Source organism: Oncorhynchus clarkii, chromosome 9 (assembly GCF_045791955.1).
Source record: "Oncorhynchus clarkii lewisi isolate Uvic-CL-2024 chromosome 9, UVic_Ocla_1.0, whole genome shotgun sequence".
Classification (NCBI taxonomy): domain Eukaryota; kingdom Metazoa; phylum Chordata; class Actinopteri; order Salmoniformes; family Salmonidae; genus Oncorhynchus; species Oncorhynchus clarkii.
Genome location: NC_092155.1, coordinates 7,325,739 through 7,345,293, shown reverse-complemented (window position 1 = coordinate 7,345,293; position 19,555 = coordinate 7,325,739). Strand labels below are relative to the sequence as shown.

The 19,555-nt window shown below is 56.4% G+C and overlaps 1 protein-coding gene across 3 annotated transcripts in view; it reads left to right on the top strand.

Annotated features, from left to right (window-relative positions):
* Window positions 1-19,555, top strand: part of LOC139415806 (exocyst complex component 6B) — a 208,430-nt gene that overhangs the window by 102,540 nt on the left and 86,335 nt on the right. For 2 of the 3 annotated variants that reach the window (XM_071163910.1, XM_071163912.1), the window contains exon 19: window positions 11,729-11,758. The exons of the other annotated variant lie outside the window; for it this stretch is intronic. In XM_071163910.1, the coding sequence (XP_071020011.1) occupies window positions 11,729-11,758 (30 nt within the window). The remainder of the gene's footprint in view (window positions 1-11,728; window positions 11,759-19,555) is intronic. 3 annotated transcript variants of the gene reach the window in all.

Sequence of the window (19,555 nt, the reverse complement as noted above, 5' to 3'; positions counted from 1 at the left end):
GCTGTACTGGGTAGAGAGGAACCAGGCTCTGAGGGGTGGTCAGTCCTCTCCTGGCTGTACTGGGTAGACCAGAGGAACCAGGCTCTGAGGGGTGGTCAGTTCTCTCCTGGCTGTACTGGGTAGACCAGAGGATCCAGGCTCTGAGGGGTGGTCAGTTCTCTCCTGGCAGTACTGGGTAGAGAGGAACCAGGCTCTGAGGGGTGGTCAGTTCTCTACTGGCTGTACTGGGTAGACCAGAGGAACCAGGCTCTGAGGGGTGGTCAGTTCTCTACTGGCTGTACTGGGTAGACCAGAGGAACCAGACTCTGAGGGGTGGTCAGTCCTCTACTGGCTGTACTGGGTAGAGAGGAACCAGGCTCTGAGGGGTGGTCAGTCCTCTCCTGGCTGTACTGGGTAGAGAGGAACCAGACTCTGAGGGGTGGTCAGTCCTCTACTGACTGTACTGGGTAGACCAGAGGAACCAGACTCTGAGGGGTGGTCAGTCCTCTACTGGCTGTACTGGGTAGAGAGGAACCAGGCTCTGAGGGGTGGTCAGTCCTCTACTGGCTGTACTGGGTAGAGAGGAACCAGGCTCTGAGGGGTGGTCAGTCCTCTACTGGTTGTACTGGGTAGAGAGGAACCAGGCTCTGAGGGGTGGTCAGTTCTCTCCTGGGTAGAGAGGAACCAGGCTCTGAGGGGTGGTCAGTCCTCTACTGGTTGTACTGGGTAGAGAGGAACCAGGCTCTGAGGGGTGGTCAGTCCTCTCCTGGCTGTACTGGGTAGAGAGGAACCAGGCTCTGAGGGGTGGTCAGTCCTCTACTGGCTGTACTGGGTAGAGAGGAATCAGGCTCTGAGGGGTGGTCAGTCCTCTCCTGGCTGTACTGGGTAGAGAGGAACCAGGCTCTGAGGGGTGGTCAGTCCTCTACTGGCTGTACTGGGTAGAGAGGAACCAGGCTCTGAGGGGTGGTCAGTCCTCTACTGGCTGTACTGGGTAGAGAGGAACCAGGCTCTGAGGGGTGGTCAGTCCTCTCCTGGCTGTACTGGGTAGAGAGGAACCAGGCTCTGAGGGGTGGTCAGTCCTCTACTGGCTGTACTGGGTAGAGAGGAACCAGGCTCTGAGGGGTGGTCAGTCCTCTACTGGCTGTACTGGGTAGAGAGGAACCAGGCTCTGAGGGGTGGTCAGTCCTCTCCTGGCTGTACTGGGTAGAGAGGAACCAGGCTCTGAGGGGTGGTCAGTCCTCTACTGGCTGTACTGGGTAGAGAGGAACCAGGCTCTGAGGGGTGGTCAGTCCTCTCCTGGCTGTACTGGGTAGAGAGGAACCAGGCTCTGAGGGGTGGTCAGTCATCTCCTGGCTGTACTGGGTAGAGAGGAACCAGACTCTGAGGGGTGGTCAGTTCTCTCCTGGCTGTACTGGGTAGACCAGAGGAACCAGGCTCTGAGGGGTGGTCAGTCCTCTACTGGCTGTACTGGGTAGACCAGAGGAACCAGGCTCTGAGGGGTGGTCAGTCCTCTCCTGGCTGTACTGGGTAGAGGGGAACCAGGCTCTGAGGGGTGACCAGTCCTCTCCTGGCTGTACTGGGTAGAGAGGAACCAGGCTCTGAGGGGTGGTCAGTCCTCTACTGGCTGTACTGGGTAGACCAGAGGAACCAGGCTCTGAGGGGTGGTCAGTCCTCTCCTGGCTGTACTGGGTAGACCAGAGGAACCAGGCTCTGAGGGGTGGTCAGTCCTCTCCTGGCTGTACTGGGTAGAGGGGAACCAGGCTCTGAGGGGTGACCAGTCCTCTCCTGGCTGTACTGGGTAGAGAGGAACCAGGCTCTGAGGGGTGGTCAGTCCTCTACTGGCTGTACTGGGTAGAGAGGAACCAGGCTCTGAGGGGTGGTCAGTCCTCTCCTGGCTGTACTGGGTAGAGAGGAACCAGGCTCTGAGCGGTGGTCAGTCCTCTACTGGCTGTACTGGGTAGAGAGGAATCAGGCTCTGAGGGGTGGTCAGTCCTCTACTGGCTGTACTGGGTAGAGAGGAACCAGACTCTGAGTGGTGGTCAGTTCTCTCCTGGCTGTACTGGGTAGACCAGAGGAACCAGGCTCTGAGGGGTGGTCCAGTCTCTCCTGGCTGTACTGGGTAGACCAAAGGAACCAGACTCTGAGTGGTGGTCAGTCCTCTACTGGCTGTACTGGGTAGACCAGAGGAACCAGGCTCTGAGGGGTGGTCAGTCCTCTCCTGGCTGTACTGGGTAGAGAGGAACCAGACTCTGAGGGGTGGTCAGTTCTCTCCTGGCTGTACTGGGTAGACCAGAGGAACCAGGCTCTGAGTGGTGGTCAGTCCTCTACTGGCTGTACTGGGTAGACCAGAGGAACCAGACTCTGAGGGGTGGTCAGTTCTCTCCTGGCTGTACTGGGTAGACCAGAGGAACCAGGCTCTGAGGGGTGGTCAGTCCTCTCCTGGCTGTACTGGGTAGAGAGGAACCAGACTCTGAGGGGTGGTCAGTCCTCTCCTGGCTGTACTGGGTAGACCAGAGGAACCAGGCTCTGAGGGGTGGTCAGTTCTCTCCTGGCTGTACTGGGTAGACCAGAGGAACCAGACTCTGAGGGGTGGTCAGTTCTCTCCTGGCTGTACTGGGTAGACCAGAGGAACCAGGCTCTGAGGGGTGGTCAGTCCTCTACTGGCTGTACTGGGTAGACCAGAGGAACCAGGCTCTGAGGGGTGGTCAGTCCTCTACTGGCTGTACTGGGTAGAGAGGAACCAGGCTCTGAGGGGTGGTCAGTCCTCTACTGGCTGTACTGGGTAGAGAGGAACCAGGCTCTGAGGGGTGGTCAGTCCTCTCCTGGCTGTACTGAGTAGAGAGGAACCAGGCTCTGAGGGGTGGTCAGTCCTCTACTGGCTGTACTGGGTAGAGAGGAACCAGGCTCATAGGGTTGGTCAGTCCTCTACTGGCTGTACTGGGTAGACCAGAGGAACCAGGCTCTGAGGGGTGGTCAGTCCTCTACTGGCTGTACTGGGTAGAGAGGAACCAGGCTCTGAGGGGTGGTCAGTCCTCTACTGGCTGTACTGGGTAGAGAGGAACCAGGCTCTGAGGGGTGGTCAGTCCTCTCCTGGCTGTACTGGGTAGAGAGGAACCAGGCTCTGAGGGGTGGTCAGTCCTCTACTGGCTGTACTGGGTAGAGAGGAACCAGGCTCTGAGGGGTGGTTAGTCCTCTACTGGCTGTACTGGGTAGACCAGAGGAACCAGGCTCTCAGGGGTGACCAGTCCACTCCTGGCTGTACTGGGTAGACCAGAGGAACCAGGCTCTCAGGGGTGGTCAGTCCTCTCCTGGCTGTACTGGGTAGAGAGGAACCAGACTCTGAGGGGTGGTCAGTCCTCTACTGGCTGTACTGGGTAGAGAGGAACCAGGCTCTGAGGGGTGGTCAGTCCTCTACTGGCTGTACTGGGTAGAGAGGAACCAGGCTCTGAGGGGTGGTCAGTCCTCTACTGGCTGTACTGGGTAGAGAAGAACCAGGCTCCGAGGGGTGGTCAGTCCTCTCCTGGCTGTACTGGGTAGAGGGGAACCAGGCTCTGAGGGGTGACCAGTCCTCTCCTGGCTGTACTGGGTAGAGAGGAACCAGGCTCTGAGGGGTGGTCAGTCCTCTCCTGGCTGTACTGGGTAGAGAGGAACCAGACTCTGAGGGGTGGTCAGCCCTCTACTGACTGTACTGGGTAGACCAGAGGAACCAGACTCTGAGGGGTGGTCAGTCCTCTACTGGCTGTACTGGGTAGAGAGGAACCAGGCTCTGAGGGGTGGTCAGTCCTCTCCTGGCTGTACTGGGTAGAGAGGAACCAGACTCTGAGGGGTGGTCAGTTCTCTCCTGGCTGTACTGGGTAGACCAGAGGAACCAGGATCTGAGGGGTGGTCAGTTCTCTCCTGGCTGTACTGGGTAGACCAGAGGAACCAGACTCTGAGGGGTGGTCAGTCCTCTCCTGGCTGTACTGGGTAGAGAGGAACCAGGCTCTGAGGGGTGGTCAGTCCTCTCCTGGCTGTACTGGGTAGAGAGGAACCAGACTCTGAGGGGTGGTCAGTCCTCTCCTGGCTGTACTGGGTAGAGAGGAACCAGGCTCTGAGTGGTGGTCAGTTCTCTCCTGGCTGTACTGGGTAGAGAGGAACCAGGCTCTGAGGGGTGGTCAGTCCTCTGCTGGCTGTACTGGGTAGAGGGGAACCAGGCTCTGAGGGGTGGTCAGTCCTCTACTGGCTGTACTGGATAGAGAGGAACCAGGCTCTGAGGGGTGGCCAGTCCTCTACTGGCTGTACTGGGTAGAGGGGAACCAGGCTCTGAGGGGTGACCAGTCCTCTCCTGGCTGTACTGGGTAGACCAGAGGAACCAGGCTCTGAGGGGTGGTCAGTCCTCTACTGGCTGTACTGGGTAGAGAGGAACCAGGCTCTGAGGGGTGGTCAGTCCTCTACTGGCTGTACTGGGTAGAGAAGAACCAGGCTCTGAGGGGTGGTCAGTCCTCTCCTGGCTGTACTGGGTAGAGGGGAACCAGGCTCTGAGGGGTGACCAGTCCTCTCCTGGCTGTACTGGGTAGAGAGGAACCAGGCTCTGAGGTGAGGGGTGGTCAGTCCTCTCCTGGCTGTACTGGGTAGAGAGGAACCAGACTCTGAGGGGTGGTCAGTCCTCTACTGGCTGTACTGGGTAGAGAGGAACCAGGCTCTGAGGGGTGACCAGTCCTCTACTGGCTGTACTGGGTAGAGAGGAACCAGACTCTGAGGGGTGGTCAGTCCTCTCCTGGCTGTACTGGGTAGAGAGGAACCAGGCTCTGAGGGGTGGTCAGTCCTCTCCTGGCTGTACTGGGTAGAGAGGAACCAGGCTCTGAGGGGTGGTCAGTCCTCTCCTGGCTGTACTGGGTAGACCAGAGGAACCAGGCTCTGAGGGGTGGTCAGTCCTCTACTGGCTGTACTGGGTAGAGAGGAACCAGGCTCTGAGGGGTGGTCAGTCCTCTCCTGGCTGTACTGGGTAGAGAGGAACCAGGCTCTGAGGGGTGGTCAGTCCTCTACTGGCTGTACTGGGTAGAGAGGAATCAGGCTCTGAGGGGTGACCAGTCCTCTACTGGCTGTACTGGGTAGAGAGGAACCAGGCTCTGAGGGGTGGTCAGTCCTCTCCTGACTGTACTGGGTAGAGAGGAACCAGACTCTGAGGGGTGGTCAGTCCTCTCCTGGCTGTACTGGGTAGAGAGGAACCAGGCTCTGAGTGGTGGTCAGTTCTCTCCTGGCTGTACTGGGTAGAGAGGAACCAGGCTCTGAGGGGTGGTCAGTCCTCTACTGGCTGTACTGGGTAGAGAGGAACCAGGCTCTGAGGGGTGGTCAGTCCTCTCCTGACTGTACTGGGTAGAGAAGAACCAGACTCTGAGGGGTGGTCAGTCCTCTCCTGGCTGTACTGGGTAGAGGGGAACCAGGCTCTGAGGGGTGACCAGTCCTCTCCTGGCTGTACTGGGTAGAGAGGAACCAGGCTCTGAGGGGTGGTCAGTCCTCTCCTGGCTGTACTGGGTAGAGAGGAATCAGGCTCTGAGGGGTGGTCAGTCCTCTACTGGCTGTACTGGGTAGAGAGGAACCAGGCTCTGAGGGGTGACCAGTCCTCTACTGGCTGTACTGGGTAGAGAGGAACCAGGCTCTGAGGGGTGGTCAGTCCTCTACTGGCTGTACTGGGTAGAGGGGAACCAGGCTCTGAGGGGTGGCCAGTCCTCTACTGGCTGTACTGGTTAGAGAGGAACCAGGCTCGGAGGGGTGACCAGTCCTCTACTGGCTGTACTGGGTAGACCAGAGGAACCAGGCTCTGGGGGGAGACCAGTCCTCTACTGACTGTACTGGGTAGACCAAAGGAACCAGGCTCTGAGGGGTGACCAGTCCTCTACTGGCTGTACTGGGTAGACCAGAGGATCCTGGCTCTGAGGGGTGGTCAGTCCTCTACTGGCTGTAATGAGGTAGAGATTAACCAGGCTCTGAGGGGTGGTCAGTCCTCTACTGACTGTACTGGGTAGAGAGGAACCAGGCTCTGAGGGGTGGTCAGTCCTCTACTGGCTGTACTGGGTAGAGAGGAACCAGGCTCTGAGGGGTGACCAGTCCTCTCCTGGCTGTACTGGGTAGAGAGGAATCAGGCTCTGAGGGGGTGGTCAGTCCTCTCCTGGCTGTACTGGGTAGAGAGGAACCAGGCTCTGAGGGGTGGTCAGTCCTCTACTGGCTGTACTGGGTAGAGAGGAATCAGGCTCTGAGGGGTGGTCAGTCCTCTACTGGCTTTACTGGGTAGAGAGGAACCAGGCTCTGAGGCGTGGTCAGTCCTCTACTGGCTGTACTGGGTAGAGAGGAACCAGGCTCTGAGGGGTGGTCAGTCCTCTCCTGGCTGTACTGGGTAGAGGGGATCCAGGCTCTGAGGGGTGACCAGTCCTCTCCTGGCTGTACTGGGTAGAGAGGAACCAGGCTCTGAGGGGTGGTCAGTCCTCTACTGGCTGTACTGGGTAGAGAGGAACCAGGCTCTGAGGGGTGGTCAGTCCTCTACTGGCTGTACTGGGTAGAGAGGAACCAGGCTCTGAGGGGTGGTCAGTCCTCTACTGGCTGTACTGGGTAGAGGGGAACCAGGCTCTGAGGGGTGGCCAGTCCTCTACTGGCTGTACTGGGTAGAGAGGAACCAGGCTCGGAGGGGTGACCAGTCCTCTACTGGCTGTACTGGGTAGACCAGAGGAACCAGGCTCTGGGGGGAGACCAGTCCTCTACTGACTGTACTGGGTAGACCAAAGGAACCAGGCTCTGAGGGGTGACCAGTCCTCTACTGGCTGTACTGGGTAGACCAGAGGATCCTGGCTCTGAGGGGTGACCAGTCCTCTACTGGCTGTACTGGGTAGACCAGAGGAACCAGGCTCTGGGGGGAGACCAGTCCTCTACTGACTGTACTGGGTAGACCAAAGGAACCAGGCTCTGAGGGGTGACCAGTCCTCTACTGGCTGTACTGGGTAGACCAGAGGATCCTGGCTCTGAGGGGTGGTCAGTCCTCTACTGGCTGTAATGAGGTAGAGATTAACCAGGCTCTGAGGGGTGGTCAGTCCTCTACTGACTGTACTGGGTAGAGAGGAACCAGGCTCTGAGGGGTGGTCAGTCCTCTACTGGCTGTACTGGGTAGAGAGGAATCAGGCTCTGAGGGGTGGTCAGTCCTCTACTGGCTTTACTGGGTAGAGAGGAACCAGGCTCTGAGGGGTGGTCAGTCCTCTACTGGCTGTACTGGGTAGAGAGGAACCAGGCTCTGAGGGGTGGTCAGTCCTCTCCTGGCTGTACTGGGTAGAGAGGAACCAGACTCTGAGGGGTGGTCAGTCCTCTCCTGGCTGTACTGGGTAGAGGGGATCCAGGCTCTGAGGGGTGACCAGTCCTCTCCTGGCTGTACTGGGTAGAGAGGAACCAGGCTCTGAGGGGTGGTCAGTCCTCTACTGGCTGTACTGGGTAGAGAGGAACCAGGCTCTGAGGGGTGGTCAGTCCTCTACTGGCTGTACTGGGTAGAGAGGAACCAGGCTCTGAGGGGTGGTCAGTCCTCTACTGGCTGTACTGGGTAGAGGGGAACCAGGCTCTGAGGGGTGGCCAGTCCTCTACTGGCTGTACTGGGTAGAGAGGAACCAGGCTCGGAGGGGTGACCAGTCCTCTACTGGCTGTACTGGGTAGACCAGAGGAACCAGGCTCTGGGGGGAGACCAGTCCTCTACTGACTGTACTGGGTAGACCAAAGGAACCAGGCTCTGAGGGGTGACCAGTCCTCTACTGGCTGTACTGGGTAGACCAGAGGATCCTGGCTCTGAGGGGTGGTCAGTCCTCTACTGGCTGTAATGAGGTAGAGATTAACCAGGCTCTGAGGGGTGGTCAGTCCTCTACTGACTGTACTGGGTAGAGAGGAACCAGGCTCTGAGGGGTGGTCAGTCCTCTACTGGCTGTACTGGGTAGAGAGGAACCAGGCTCTGAGGGGTGGCCAGTCCTCTACTGGCTGTACTGGGTAGAGAGGAACCAGGCTCTGAGGGGTGACCAGTCCTCTACTGGCTGTACTGGGTAGAGAGGAATCAGGCTCTGAGGTGTGGTCAGTCCTCTACTGGCTTTTCTGGGTAGAGAGGAACCAGGCTCTGAGGGGTGACCAGTCCTCTCCTGGCTGTACTGGGTAGAGAGGAACCAGGCTCTGAGGAATGGTCAGTCCTCTACTGGCTGTACTGGGTAGAGAGGAACCAGGCTCTGAGGGATGGTCAGTCCTCTCCTGGCTGTACTGGGTAGAGAGGAACCAGGCTCTGAGGGGTGGTCAGTCCTCTACTGGCTGTACTGGGTAGAGAGGAATCAGGCTCTGAGGGGTGACCAGTCCTCTACTGGCTGTACTGGGTAGAGAGGAACCAGGCTCTGAGGGGGTGGTCAGTCCTCTCCTGGCTGTACTGGGTAGAGAGGAACCAGACTCTGAGGGGTGGTCAGTCCTCTCCTGGCTGTACTGGGTAGAGAGGAACCAGGCTCTGAGGGGTGGTCAGTCCTCTACTGGCTGTACTGGGTAGAGGGGAACCAGGCTCTAAGGGGTGGCCAGTCCTCTACTGGCTGTACTGGGTAGACCAGTGAACCAGGCTCTGGGGGAGACCAGTCCTCTACTGACTGTAATGAGGTAGAGATTAACCAGGCTCTGAGGGGTGGTCAGCCCTCTCCTGGCTGTACTGGGTAGAGAGGAACCAGGCTCTGAGGGGTGGTCAGTCCTCTCCTGGCTGTACTGGGTAGAGAAGAACCAGACTCTGAGGGGTGGTCAGTCCTCTCCTGGCTGTACTGGGTAGAGGGGAACCAGGCTCTGAGGGGTGACCAGTCCTCTCCTGGCTGTACTGGGTAGAGAGGAACCAGGCTCTGAGGGGTGGTCAGTCCTCTACTGGCTGTACTGGGTAGAGAGGAACCAGGCTCTGAGGGGTGGTCAGTCCTCTACAGGCTGTACTGGGTAGAGGGGAACCAGGCTCTGAGGGGTGGCCAGTCCTCTACTGGCTGTACTGGGTAGAGAGGAACCAGGCTCGGAGGGGTGACCAGTCCTCTACTGGCTGTACTGGGTAGACCAGAGCAACCAGGCTCTGGGGGGAGACCAGTCCTCTACTGACTGTACTGGGTAGACCAAAGGAACCAGGCTCTGAGGGGTGATCAGTCCTCTACTGGCTGTACTGGGTAGAGAGGAACCAGGCTTCAATATATCCACAGAATTTTCATTCCTCAGGATGACACTTATTTTGTGAAGTGCACCAGTCCCTCCTGCAGCAAAGCACCCCCACAACATGATGCTGCCACCCCCGTGCTTCACTGTTGGGATGGTGTTCTTCGGCTTGCAAGCCTCCCCTTTTTCCTCCAAACATAACAATGGTCATTATGGCCAAACAGTTCTATTTTTGTTTCATCAGACCAGAGGACATTTCTCCAAAAAGTACGATCTTTGTCCCCATGTGCAGTTACAAACCAGTTACAAACCGTAGTCTGCCATTTTTCTGGCTGTTTTGGAGCAGTGGCTTCGTCCTTGCTGAGCGGCCTTTCAGGTTATGTCGATATAGGACTCATTTTACTGTGGATATAGATATTTTTGTACCCGTTTCCTCCAGCATCTTCACAAGGTCGTTTGCTGTTGTTCTGGGATTAATTTGCACTTTTCACACCAAAGTACGTTCATCTCTAGGAGACGGAACGCACCTCCTTCCTGAGCGGTATGAAGGCTGCGTGGTCCCATGGCGTTTATACTTGCATACTATTGTTTGTCCAGATGAACGTGGTACCTTCAGGCGTTTGGAAATTGCTCCCAAGGATGAACCAGACTTGTGGAGGTCTACAATTTTTTTCTGAGGTCTTGGCTGATTTCTTTAGATGTCAAGCAAAGAGGCACTGAGTTTGAAGGTCGGCCTTGAAATACTCACTGGAATTGGGTCATAATCTGTGAAAGACAGACAGAAATAATCTGTCTGTAAACAATTGTTGGAGAAATGACTTGTGTCATGCACAAAGTAGATGTCCTAACTGACTTTCCAAAACTATAGTTTGTTAAGAAGAAATTTGTGGAGTGGCTGAGAAGCGAGTTTCAACCTAAGTGTATGTAAACTTACCACTTCAACTGTATAGGCTTAGGGGTTTGATATTAATATAAACATATGAGTTTAAGGAAGAGAAGCTTAGGCCTAGAGAACCGATTTTTAAACCTTTTTAGAAAATTTTTGAACAGGCTAATATAGCAAAAATTGTACTAGGCTACCGGTATTTATTTTACAACATGTCTATTTTAATGCTAATTAAAAAGCAAAACTTTTTATTGTGTTGCAATTGGCTGACACGAATAACAAGCTCATGTAGTTCTCATCGACTCACACACATTAAATTAACAGAGGACGAGTCCAGTCGGTCAGTATATTTTAATTGCACGAACCCGAGACTCGTGGCATTTGTATCAGACCCAACCCAGATCCGAGACAAAAGTCCCGGGTTCTGATCTCTGAATTCCGGGTCTGTTGGACCCGTGAAGACCTCAACTACTAACGCAGGGGTCCCGGGTTCTGGTCTCTGAATTCTTTGTCTGTTGGTCCCGTGAAGACCTCAACTATTAACGCAGGGGTCCCGGATTCTGGTCTCAGAATTCTGGGTCTTTTGGACCCGTGAAGACATCTACTACTAACGCAGGGTTCCCGGGTTCTGGTCTCTGAATTCCGGGTCTTTTGGACCCGTGAAGACATCTACTACTAACTCAGGGTTCCCGGGTTCTGGTCTCTGAATTCTGGGTCTGTTGGACCCGTGAAGACATCTACTACTAACGCAGGGTTCCCGTGTTCTGGTCTCTGAATTCTGGGTCTTTTGGACCCGTGAAGACATCTACTACTAACGCAGGGTTCCTGGGTTCTGGTCTCTGAATTCCGGGTCTTTTGGACCCGTGAAGACATCTACTACTAACGCAGGGTTCCCGGGTTCTGGTCTCTGAATTCTGGGTCTGTTGGACCTGTGAAGACCTCTACTACTAACGCAGGGTTCCCGGGTTCTGGTCTCTGAATTCTGGGTCTGTTGGACCCGTGAAGACATCTACTACTAACGCAGGGTTCCCGGGTTCTGGTCTCTGAATTCCGGGTCTGTTGGACCCGTGAAGACCTCTACTACTAACGCAGGGTTCCCGCGTTCTGGTCTCTGAATTCTGGGTCTGTTGGACCCGTGAAGACATCTACTACTAACGCAGGGTTCCCGGGTTCTGGTCTCTGAATTCTGGGTCTTTTGGACCCGTGAAGACCTCTACTACTAACGCATGTGAAAGTGTGTTTGCGAGTCCTAGTCTTAAATGTTTACTTGTCTCCGATCTGGGTCTGGGTCCTGGGTCTGGGTCCTGGGTCTGAATCAGGGTCACTACATATTTAGTATGTACTAGATTCATAGCTCAGTCTAATATCTCCTCTATGTAAATGTGTATACGGATATAGATTGCATGTTATTAAGGCTACAGTCCTTTTTTTTTTTTGGTTGTTAATCCGATTCGCCCTTCTTGATTTCTTGTCTTTATAAAAGTAATTTCCCCCTAAATTTCAAATAGTTTTAGATTGTTAGGAGCTAGTACCATAATAATTTCGCTGCACTGCTATAACACCTGTTTAACTGTGTACTCCACCAGTTAAACTTTTGATTTGACGAGATTGAGAAAGCGGGTTTGACCTCGGACTGATTTTTTTTTTTTTGAGACCGACTCCCAAATGACCCTTCACCCTTGAACCCTCGACTTGCTCTCTTTCCCATAGGGTAGTGCCATAGAACACGCTAGACTGCCGGTAAGTACAGTTTGAGTGTTACCGACCGTAACAAGACCACAGAGCATGAGCGTGATGCACCGTCGCCTGGTTTTGTCAAGAATACATGTATGGACTGACTGGCTGATGTTGCTTTTACTTATTCAGACACTTTTATTGATTGTCTGAAAGAGATTCTGATTGATTGATTGATTGACAGCTCCTAAAAGTCTGAAATATATTCTGATTGATTGATTGCCAGCTCCTAAAAGTCTGAAAGATATTCTGATTGATTGACAGCTCCTAAAAGTCAGACATTCTGATTGATTGACAGCCCCTAAAAGTCTGAAAGAGATTCTGATTGATTGATTGACAGATCCTAAAAGTCTGAAAGATATTCTGATTGATTGATTGATTGACAGCTCCTAAAAGTCTGAAATATATTCTGATTGATTGATTGATTGATTGACAGCTCCTAAAAGTCTGAAAGAGATTCTGATTAATTGACAGCTCCTAAAAGTCAGAGATTCTGATTGATTGACAGCCCCTAAATGTCTGGAAGAGATTCTGATTGATTGACAGCTCCTAAAATAGTTTCTGATTGATTGACAGTTCTTAAAAGTCTGAAAGAGATTCTGATTGACAGACCCTAAAAGTATGAAAGAGATTCTGATTGATTGACAGCTCCTAAAAGAGATTCTGATTGGGTGACAGCTCCTAAAAGTCTGAAAGAGATTCTGATTGGGTGACAGCTCCTAAAAGTCTGAAAGAGATTCTGATTGATTGACAGCTCCTAAAAGTCTGAAAAAGATTCTGACTGATGACTACTCGTGGGAATAGTGTGCCAGTTGGGATCTCATCCTCTGTGATTAACACCGGGTCCCGATTCGCTCAGAAATAACCAAATAACTACTCCTTGGCCCTAACTGTATGGATTTGACCCCCTGGGTTCCTTTTGACTGGCAAGCCCTTGATTAACATCTCCCGAAGAGTGAATAACATTGCTCTGTAGTTGGCCTCTCCCAGATGCCTCCTACCCACAGCCCTGTGACACTGACTTGGCTGAGGCTGCATGAGGGATGTGTGTTTTGACCAGACAGAGGCTCTGGCATGTGGGAAACCTTCTCATGGAGCTGATCCTGGTAACGCTGCATATTTATTATTTAACCAAAGACACAGGAAAAAAATAAAGTGAAACTGTCCACCCCGGTCTCCTCTCCCACCCCGGTCTCCTCTCCCACCCCGGTCTCCTCTCCCACCCCGGTCTCCTCTCCCACCCCGGTCTCCTCTCCCACCCCGGTCTCCTCTCCCACCCCGGTCTCCTCTCCCACCCCGGTCTCCTCTCCCACCCCGGTCTCCTCTCCCACCCCGGTCTCCTCTCCCACCCCGGTCTCCTCTCCCACCCCGGTCTCCTCTCCCACCCCGGTCTCCTCTCCCACCCCGGTCTCCTCTTCCACCCCCGGTCTCCTCTTCCACCCCCGTTCTCCTCTTCCACCCCCGTTCTCCTCTTCCACCCCGTTCTCCTCTTCCACCCCGTTCTCCTCTTCCACCCCGTTCTCCTCTTCCCTCCTCTTCCACCCCGTTCTCCTCTTCCACCCCGTTCTCCTCTTCCACCCCGTTCTCCTCTTCCACCCCGTTCTCCTCTTCCACCCCGTTCTCCTTTTCCCTCCTCTACACCCCGTTCTCCTCTTCCACCCCGTTCTCCTTTTCCCTCCTCTCCACCCCGTTCTCCTTTTCCCTCCTCTCCACCCCGTTCTCCTCTTCCACCCCGTTCTCCTCTTCCACCCCGTTCTCCTCTTCCACCCCGTTCTCCTCTTCCACCCCGTTCTCCTCTTTCACCCCGTTCTCCTCTTCCACCCCGTTCTCCTCTTCCACCCCGTTCTCCTCTCCCACCCCGTTCTCCTCTTCCACCCCGTTCTCCTCTTCCACCCCGTTCTCCTCTTCCACCCCGTTCTCCTCTTCCACCCCGTTCTCCTCTTCCACCCCGTTCTCCTCTCCCACCCCGTTCTCCTCTCCCACCCAGTTCTCCTCTTCCCCTAACCCGTTCTCCTCTTCCACCCCGTTCTCCTCTTCCACCCTGTTCTCCTCTTCCACCCCGTTCTCCTCTTCCACCCCGTTCTCCTCTTCCACCCCGTTCTCCTCTTCCACCCCGTTCTCCTCTTCCACCCCGTTCTCCTCTTCCACCCCGTTCTCCTCTTCCACCCCGTTCTCGTCTTCTCTTCCCTCCACTCCGTTCTCCTCTTCCACCCCGTTCTCCTCTTCCACCCCGTTCTCCTCTTCCACCCCGTTCTCCTCTTCCACCCCATTCTCCTCTTCCACCCCGTTCTCCTCTGCCACCCCGTTCTCGTCTTCTCTTCCCTCCACTCCGTTCTCCTCTTCCACCCCGTTCTCCTCTTCCACCCCGTTCTCCTCTTCCACCCCGTTCTCCTCTTCCACCCCGTTCTCCTCTCCCACCCCGTTCTCCTCTTCCACCCCATTCTCCTTTTCCCTCCTCTCCACCCCGTTCTCCTCTTCCACCCCGTTCTCCTCTTCCACCCCGTTCTCCTCTTCCACCCCGTTCTCCTCTTTCACCCCGTTCTCCTCTTCCACCCCGTTCTCCTCTTCCACCCCGTTCTCCTCTTCCACCCCGTTCTCCTCTTCCACCCCGTTCTCCTCTTCCACCCCGTTCTCCTCTTCCCTCCTCTTCCACCCCGTTCTCCTCTTCCACCCCGTTCTCCTCTTCCACCCCGTTCTCCTCTTCCACCCCGTTCTCCTCTTCCACCCCGTTCTCCTTTTCCCTCCTCTACACCCCGTTCTCCTCTTCCACCCCGTTCTCCTTTTCCCTCCTCTCCACCCCGTTCTCCTTTTCCCTCCTCTCCACCCCGTTCTCCTCTTCCACCCCGTTCTCCTCTTCTACCCCGTTCTCCTCTTCCACCCCGTTCTCCTTTTCCCTCCTCTACACCCCGTTCTCCTCTTCCACCCCGTTCTCCTTTTCCCTCCTCTCCACCCCGTTCTCCTTTTCCCTCCTCTCCACCCCGTTCTCCTCTTCCACCCCGTTCTCCTCTTCTACCCCGTTCTCCTCTCCACCCCGTTCTCCTCTTCCACCCCGTTCTCCTCTTCCACCCCGTTCTCCTCTTCCACCCCGTTCTCCTTTTCCCTCCTCTCCACCCCGTTCTCCTTTTCCCTCCTCTCCACCCCGTTTATCCTCTCCACCCCGTTCTCCTCTTCTACCCCGTTCTCCTCTCCCACCCCGTTCTCCTCTCCCACCCCGTTCTCCTCTTCCACCCCGTTCTCCTCTTCCACCCCGTTCTCCTCTTCCACCCCGTTCTCCTCTTCCACCCCATTCTCCTCTTCCACCCCGTTCTCCTCTTCCACCCCGTTCTCCTCTTCCACCCCGTTCTCGTCTTCCACCCCGTTCTCGTCTTCTCTTCCCTCCACTCCGTTCTCCTCTTCCACCCCGTTCTCCTCTTCCACCCTCTTCCCTCCTCTCCACCCTCTTCCCTCCTCTCCACCCCGTTCTCCTCTTCCACCCACTCCGTTCTCCTCTTCCACCCACTCCGTTCTCCTCTTCCCTCCACTCCGTTCTCCTCTTCCCTCCACTCCGTTCTCCTCTTCCCTCCACTCCGTTCTCCTCTTCCCTCCACCCCGTTCTCCTCTTCCACCCCGTTCTCCTCTTCCACCCCGTTCTCCTCTTCCACCCCGTTCTCCTCTTCCACCCCGTTCTCCTCTTCCACCCCGTTCTCCTCTTCCACCCCGTTCTCCTCTTCCCTCCTCTCCACCCCGTTCTCCTCTTCCCTCCTCTCCACCCCGTTCTCCTCTTCCACCCCGTTCTCCTCTTCCCTCCTCTCCACCCCGTTCTCCTCTTCCACCCCGTTCTCCTCTTCCACCCCGTTCTCCTCTTCCACCCACTCCGTTCTCCTCTTCCACCCACTCCGTTCTCCTCTTCCCTCCACTCCGTTCTCCTCTTCCCTCCACTCCGTTCTCCTCTTCCCTCCACTCCGTTCTCCTCTTCCCTCCACTCCGTTCTCCTCTTCCCTCCACTCCGTTCTCCTCTTCCCTCCACCCCGTTCTCCTCTTCCCTCCACCCCGTTCTCCTCTTCCCTCCACCCCGTTCTCCTCTTCTCTTCCCTCCACTCCGTTCTGCTCTTCCACCCCGTTCTCCTCTTCACTCCTCTCCACCCCGTTCTCCTCTTCCACCCCGTTCTCCTCTTCCACCCCGTTCTCCTCTCCCACCCCGTTCTCCTCTTCCACCCCATTCTCCTTTTCCCTCCTCTCCACCCCGTTCTCCTCTTCCACCCCGTTCTCCTCTTCCACCCCGTTCTCCTCTTCCACCCCGTTCTCCTCTTTCACCCCGTTCTCCTCTTCCACCCCGTTCTCCTCTTCCACCCCGTTCTCCTCTTCCACCCCGTTCTCCTCTTCCACCCCGTTCTCCTCTTCCACCCCGTTCTCCTCTTCCCTCCTCTTCCACCCCGTTCTCCTCTTCCACCCCGTTCTCCTCTTCCACCCCGTTCTCCTCTTCCACCCCGTTCTCCTCTTCCACCCCGTTCTCCTTTTCCCTCCTCTACACCCCGTTCTCCTCTTCCACCCCGTTCTCCTTTTCCCTCCTCTCCACCCCGTTCTCCTTTTCCCTCCTCTCCACCCCGTTCTCCTCTTCCACCCCGTTCTCCTCTTCTACCCCGTTCTCCTCTTCCACCCCGTTCTCCTTTTCCCTCCTCTACACCCCGTTCTCCTCTTCCACCCCGTTCTCCTTTTCCCTCCTCTCCACCCCGTTCTCCTTTTCCCTCCTCTCCACCCCGTTCTCCTCTTCCACCCCGTTCTCCTCTTCTACCCCGTTCTCCTCTCCACCCCGTTCTCCTCTTCCACCCCGTTCTCCTCTTCCACCCCGTTCTCCTCTTCCACCCCGTTCTCCTTTTCCCTCCTCTCCACCCCGTTCTCCTTTTCCCTCCTCTCCACCCCGTTTATCCTCTCCACCCCGTTCTCCTCTTCTACCCCGTTCTCCTCTCCCACCCCGTTCTCCTCTCCCACCCCGTTCTCCTCTTCCACCCCGTTCTCCTCTTCCACCCCGTTCTCCTCTTCCACCCCGTTCTCCTCTTCCACCCCATTCTCCTCTTCCACCCCGTTCTCCTCTTCCACCCCGTTCTCCTCTTCCACCCCGTTCTCGTCTTCCACCCCGTTCTCGTCTTCTCTTCCCTCCACTCCGTTCTCCTCTTCCACCCCGTTCTCCTCTTCCACCCTCTTCCCTCCTCTCCACCCTCTTCCCTCCTCTCCACCCCGTTCTCCTCTTCCACCCACTCCGTTCTCCTCTTCCACCCACTCCGTTCTCCTCTTCCCTCCACTCCGTTCTCCTCTTCCCTCCACTCCGTTCTCCTCTTCCCTCCACTCCGTTCTCCTCTTCCCTCCACCCCGTTCTCCTCTTCCACCCCGTTCTCCTCTTCCACCCCGTTCTCCTCTTCCACCCCGTTCTCCTCTTCCACCCCGTTCTCCTCTTCCACCCCGTTCTCCTCTTCCACCCCGTTCTCCTCTTCCCTCCTCTCCACCCCGTTCTCCTCTTCCCTCCTCTCCACCCCGTTCTCCTCTTCCACCCCGTTCTCCTCTTCCCTCCTCTCCACCCCGTTCTCCTCTTCCACCCCGTTCTCCTCTTCCACCCCGTTCTCCTCTTCCACCCACTCCGTTCTCCTCTTCCACCCACTCCGTTCTCCTCTTCCCTCCACTCCGTTCTCCTCTTCCCTCCACTCCGTTCTCCTCTTCCCTCCACTCCGTTCTCCTCTTCCCTCCACTCCGTTCTCCTCTTCCCTCCACTCCGTTCTCCTCTTCCCTCCACCCCGTTCTCCTCTTCCCTCCACCCCGTTCTCCTCTTCCCTCCACCCCGTTCTCCTCTTCTCTTCCCTCCACTCCGTTCTGCTCTTCCACCCCGTTCTCCTCTTCACTCCTCTCCACCCCGTTCTCCTCTTCCACCCCGTTCTCCTCTTCCACCCCGTTCTCCTCTTCCACCCCGTTCTCCTATTCTCTTCCACCCCGTTCTCCTCTTCCACCCACTCCGTTCTCCTATTCTCTTCCACCCCGTTCTCCTCTTCCACCCACTCCGTTCTCCTCTTCCCTCCACCCCGTTCTCCTCTTCCCTCCACCCAGTTCTCCTCTTCCCTCCACCCCGTTCTCCTCTTCCCTCCACCCCGTTCTCCTCTTCCCTCCACCCCGTTCTCCTTTTCTACCCCGTTCTCCTCTTCCACCCCGTTCTCCTCTTCCACCCCGTTCTCCTCTTCCACCCCGTTCTCCTCTTCCACCCCGTTCTCCTCTTCCACCCCGTTCTCCTCTTCCACCCCGTTCTCCTCTTCCACCCCGTTCTCCTCTTCCCTCCTCTCCACTCCGTTATCCTCTTCCCTCCTCTCCACCCCGTTCTCCTCTTCCACCCCGTTCTCCTCTTCCCTCCTCTCCACCCCGTTCTCCTCTTCCACCCCGTTCTCCTCTTCCACCCCGTTCTCCTCTTCCACCCACTCCGTTCTCCTCTTCCCTCCACTCCGTTCTCCTCTTCCCTCCACCCGTTCTCCTCTTCCACCCCGTTCTCCTCTTCCACCCCGTTCTCCTCTTCCACCCCGTTCTCCTCTTCCACCCCGTTCTCCTCTTCCACCCCGTTCTCCTCTTCCACCCCGTTCTCCTCTTCCCTCCACCCCGTTCTCCTCTTCTCTTCCCTCCACTCCGTTCTGCTCTTCCACCCCGTTCTCCTCTTCACTCCTCTCCACCCCGTTCTCCTCTTCCACCCCGTTCTCCTCTTCCACCCCGTTCTCCTCTTCCACCCCGTTCTCCTCTTCCACCCCGTTCTCCTCTTCCACCCCGTTCTCCTCTTTCACCCCGTTCTCCTATTCTCTTCCCTCCACTCCGTTCTCCTATTCTCTTCCACCCCGTTCTCCTCTTCCACCCACTCCGTTCTCCTCTCCCCCCACCCCGTTCTCCTCTTCCCTCCACCCAGTTCTCCTCTTCCCTCCACCCCGTTCTCCTCTTCCACCCCGTTCTCCTCTTCCACCCCGTTCTCCTCTTCCACCCCGTTCTCCTCTTCCACCCCGTTCTCCTCTTCCCTCCTCTCCACTCCGTTATCCTCTTCCCTCCTCTCCACCCCGTTCTCCTCTTCCACCCCGTTCTCCTCTTCCACCCCGTTCTCCTCTTCCCTCCTCTGCACCCCGTTCTCCTCTTCCACCCACTCCGTTCTCCTCTTCCACCCACTCCGTTCTCCTCTTCCCTCCACTCCGTTCTCCTCTTCCCTCCACTCCGTTCTCCTCTTCCCTCCACTCCGTTCTCCTCTTCCCTCCACTCCGTTCTCCTCTTCCCTCCACCCCGTTCTCCTCTTCCACCCCGTTCTCCTCTTCCACCCCGTTCTCCTCTTCCACCCCGTTCTCCTCTTCCACCCCGTTCTCCTCTTCCACCCCGTTCTCCTCTTCCCTCCTCTCCACTCCGTTCTCCTCTTCCCTCCTCTCCACTCCGTTCTCCTCTTCCCTCCTCTTCCACCCCGTTCTCCTCTTTTACCCCGTTCTCCTATTCTCTTCCCTCCACCCCGTTCTCCTCTTCCACCCACTCCGTTCTCCTCTTCCCCCACCCCGTTCTCCTCTTCCCCCACCCCGTTCTCCTCTTCCCTCCACCCAGTTCTCCTCTTCCCTCCACCCCGTTCTCCTCTTCCACCCTGTTCTCCTCTTCCACCCCGTTCTCCTCTTCCACCCCGTTCTCCTCTTCCACCCCGTTCTCCTCTTCCACCCCGTTCTCCTCTTCCACCCCGTTCTCCTCTTCCCTCCTCTCCACCCCGTTCTCCTCTTCCACCCCGTTCTCCTCTTCCCTCCTCTCCACCCCGTTCTCCTCTTCCACCCCGTTCTCCTC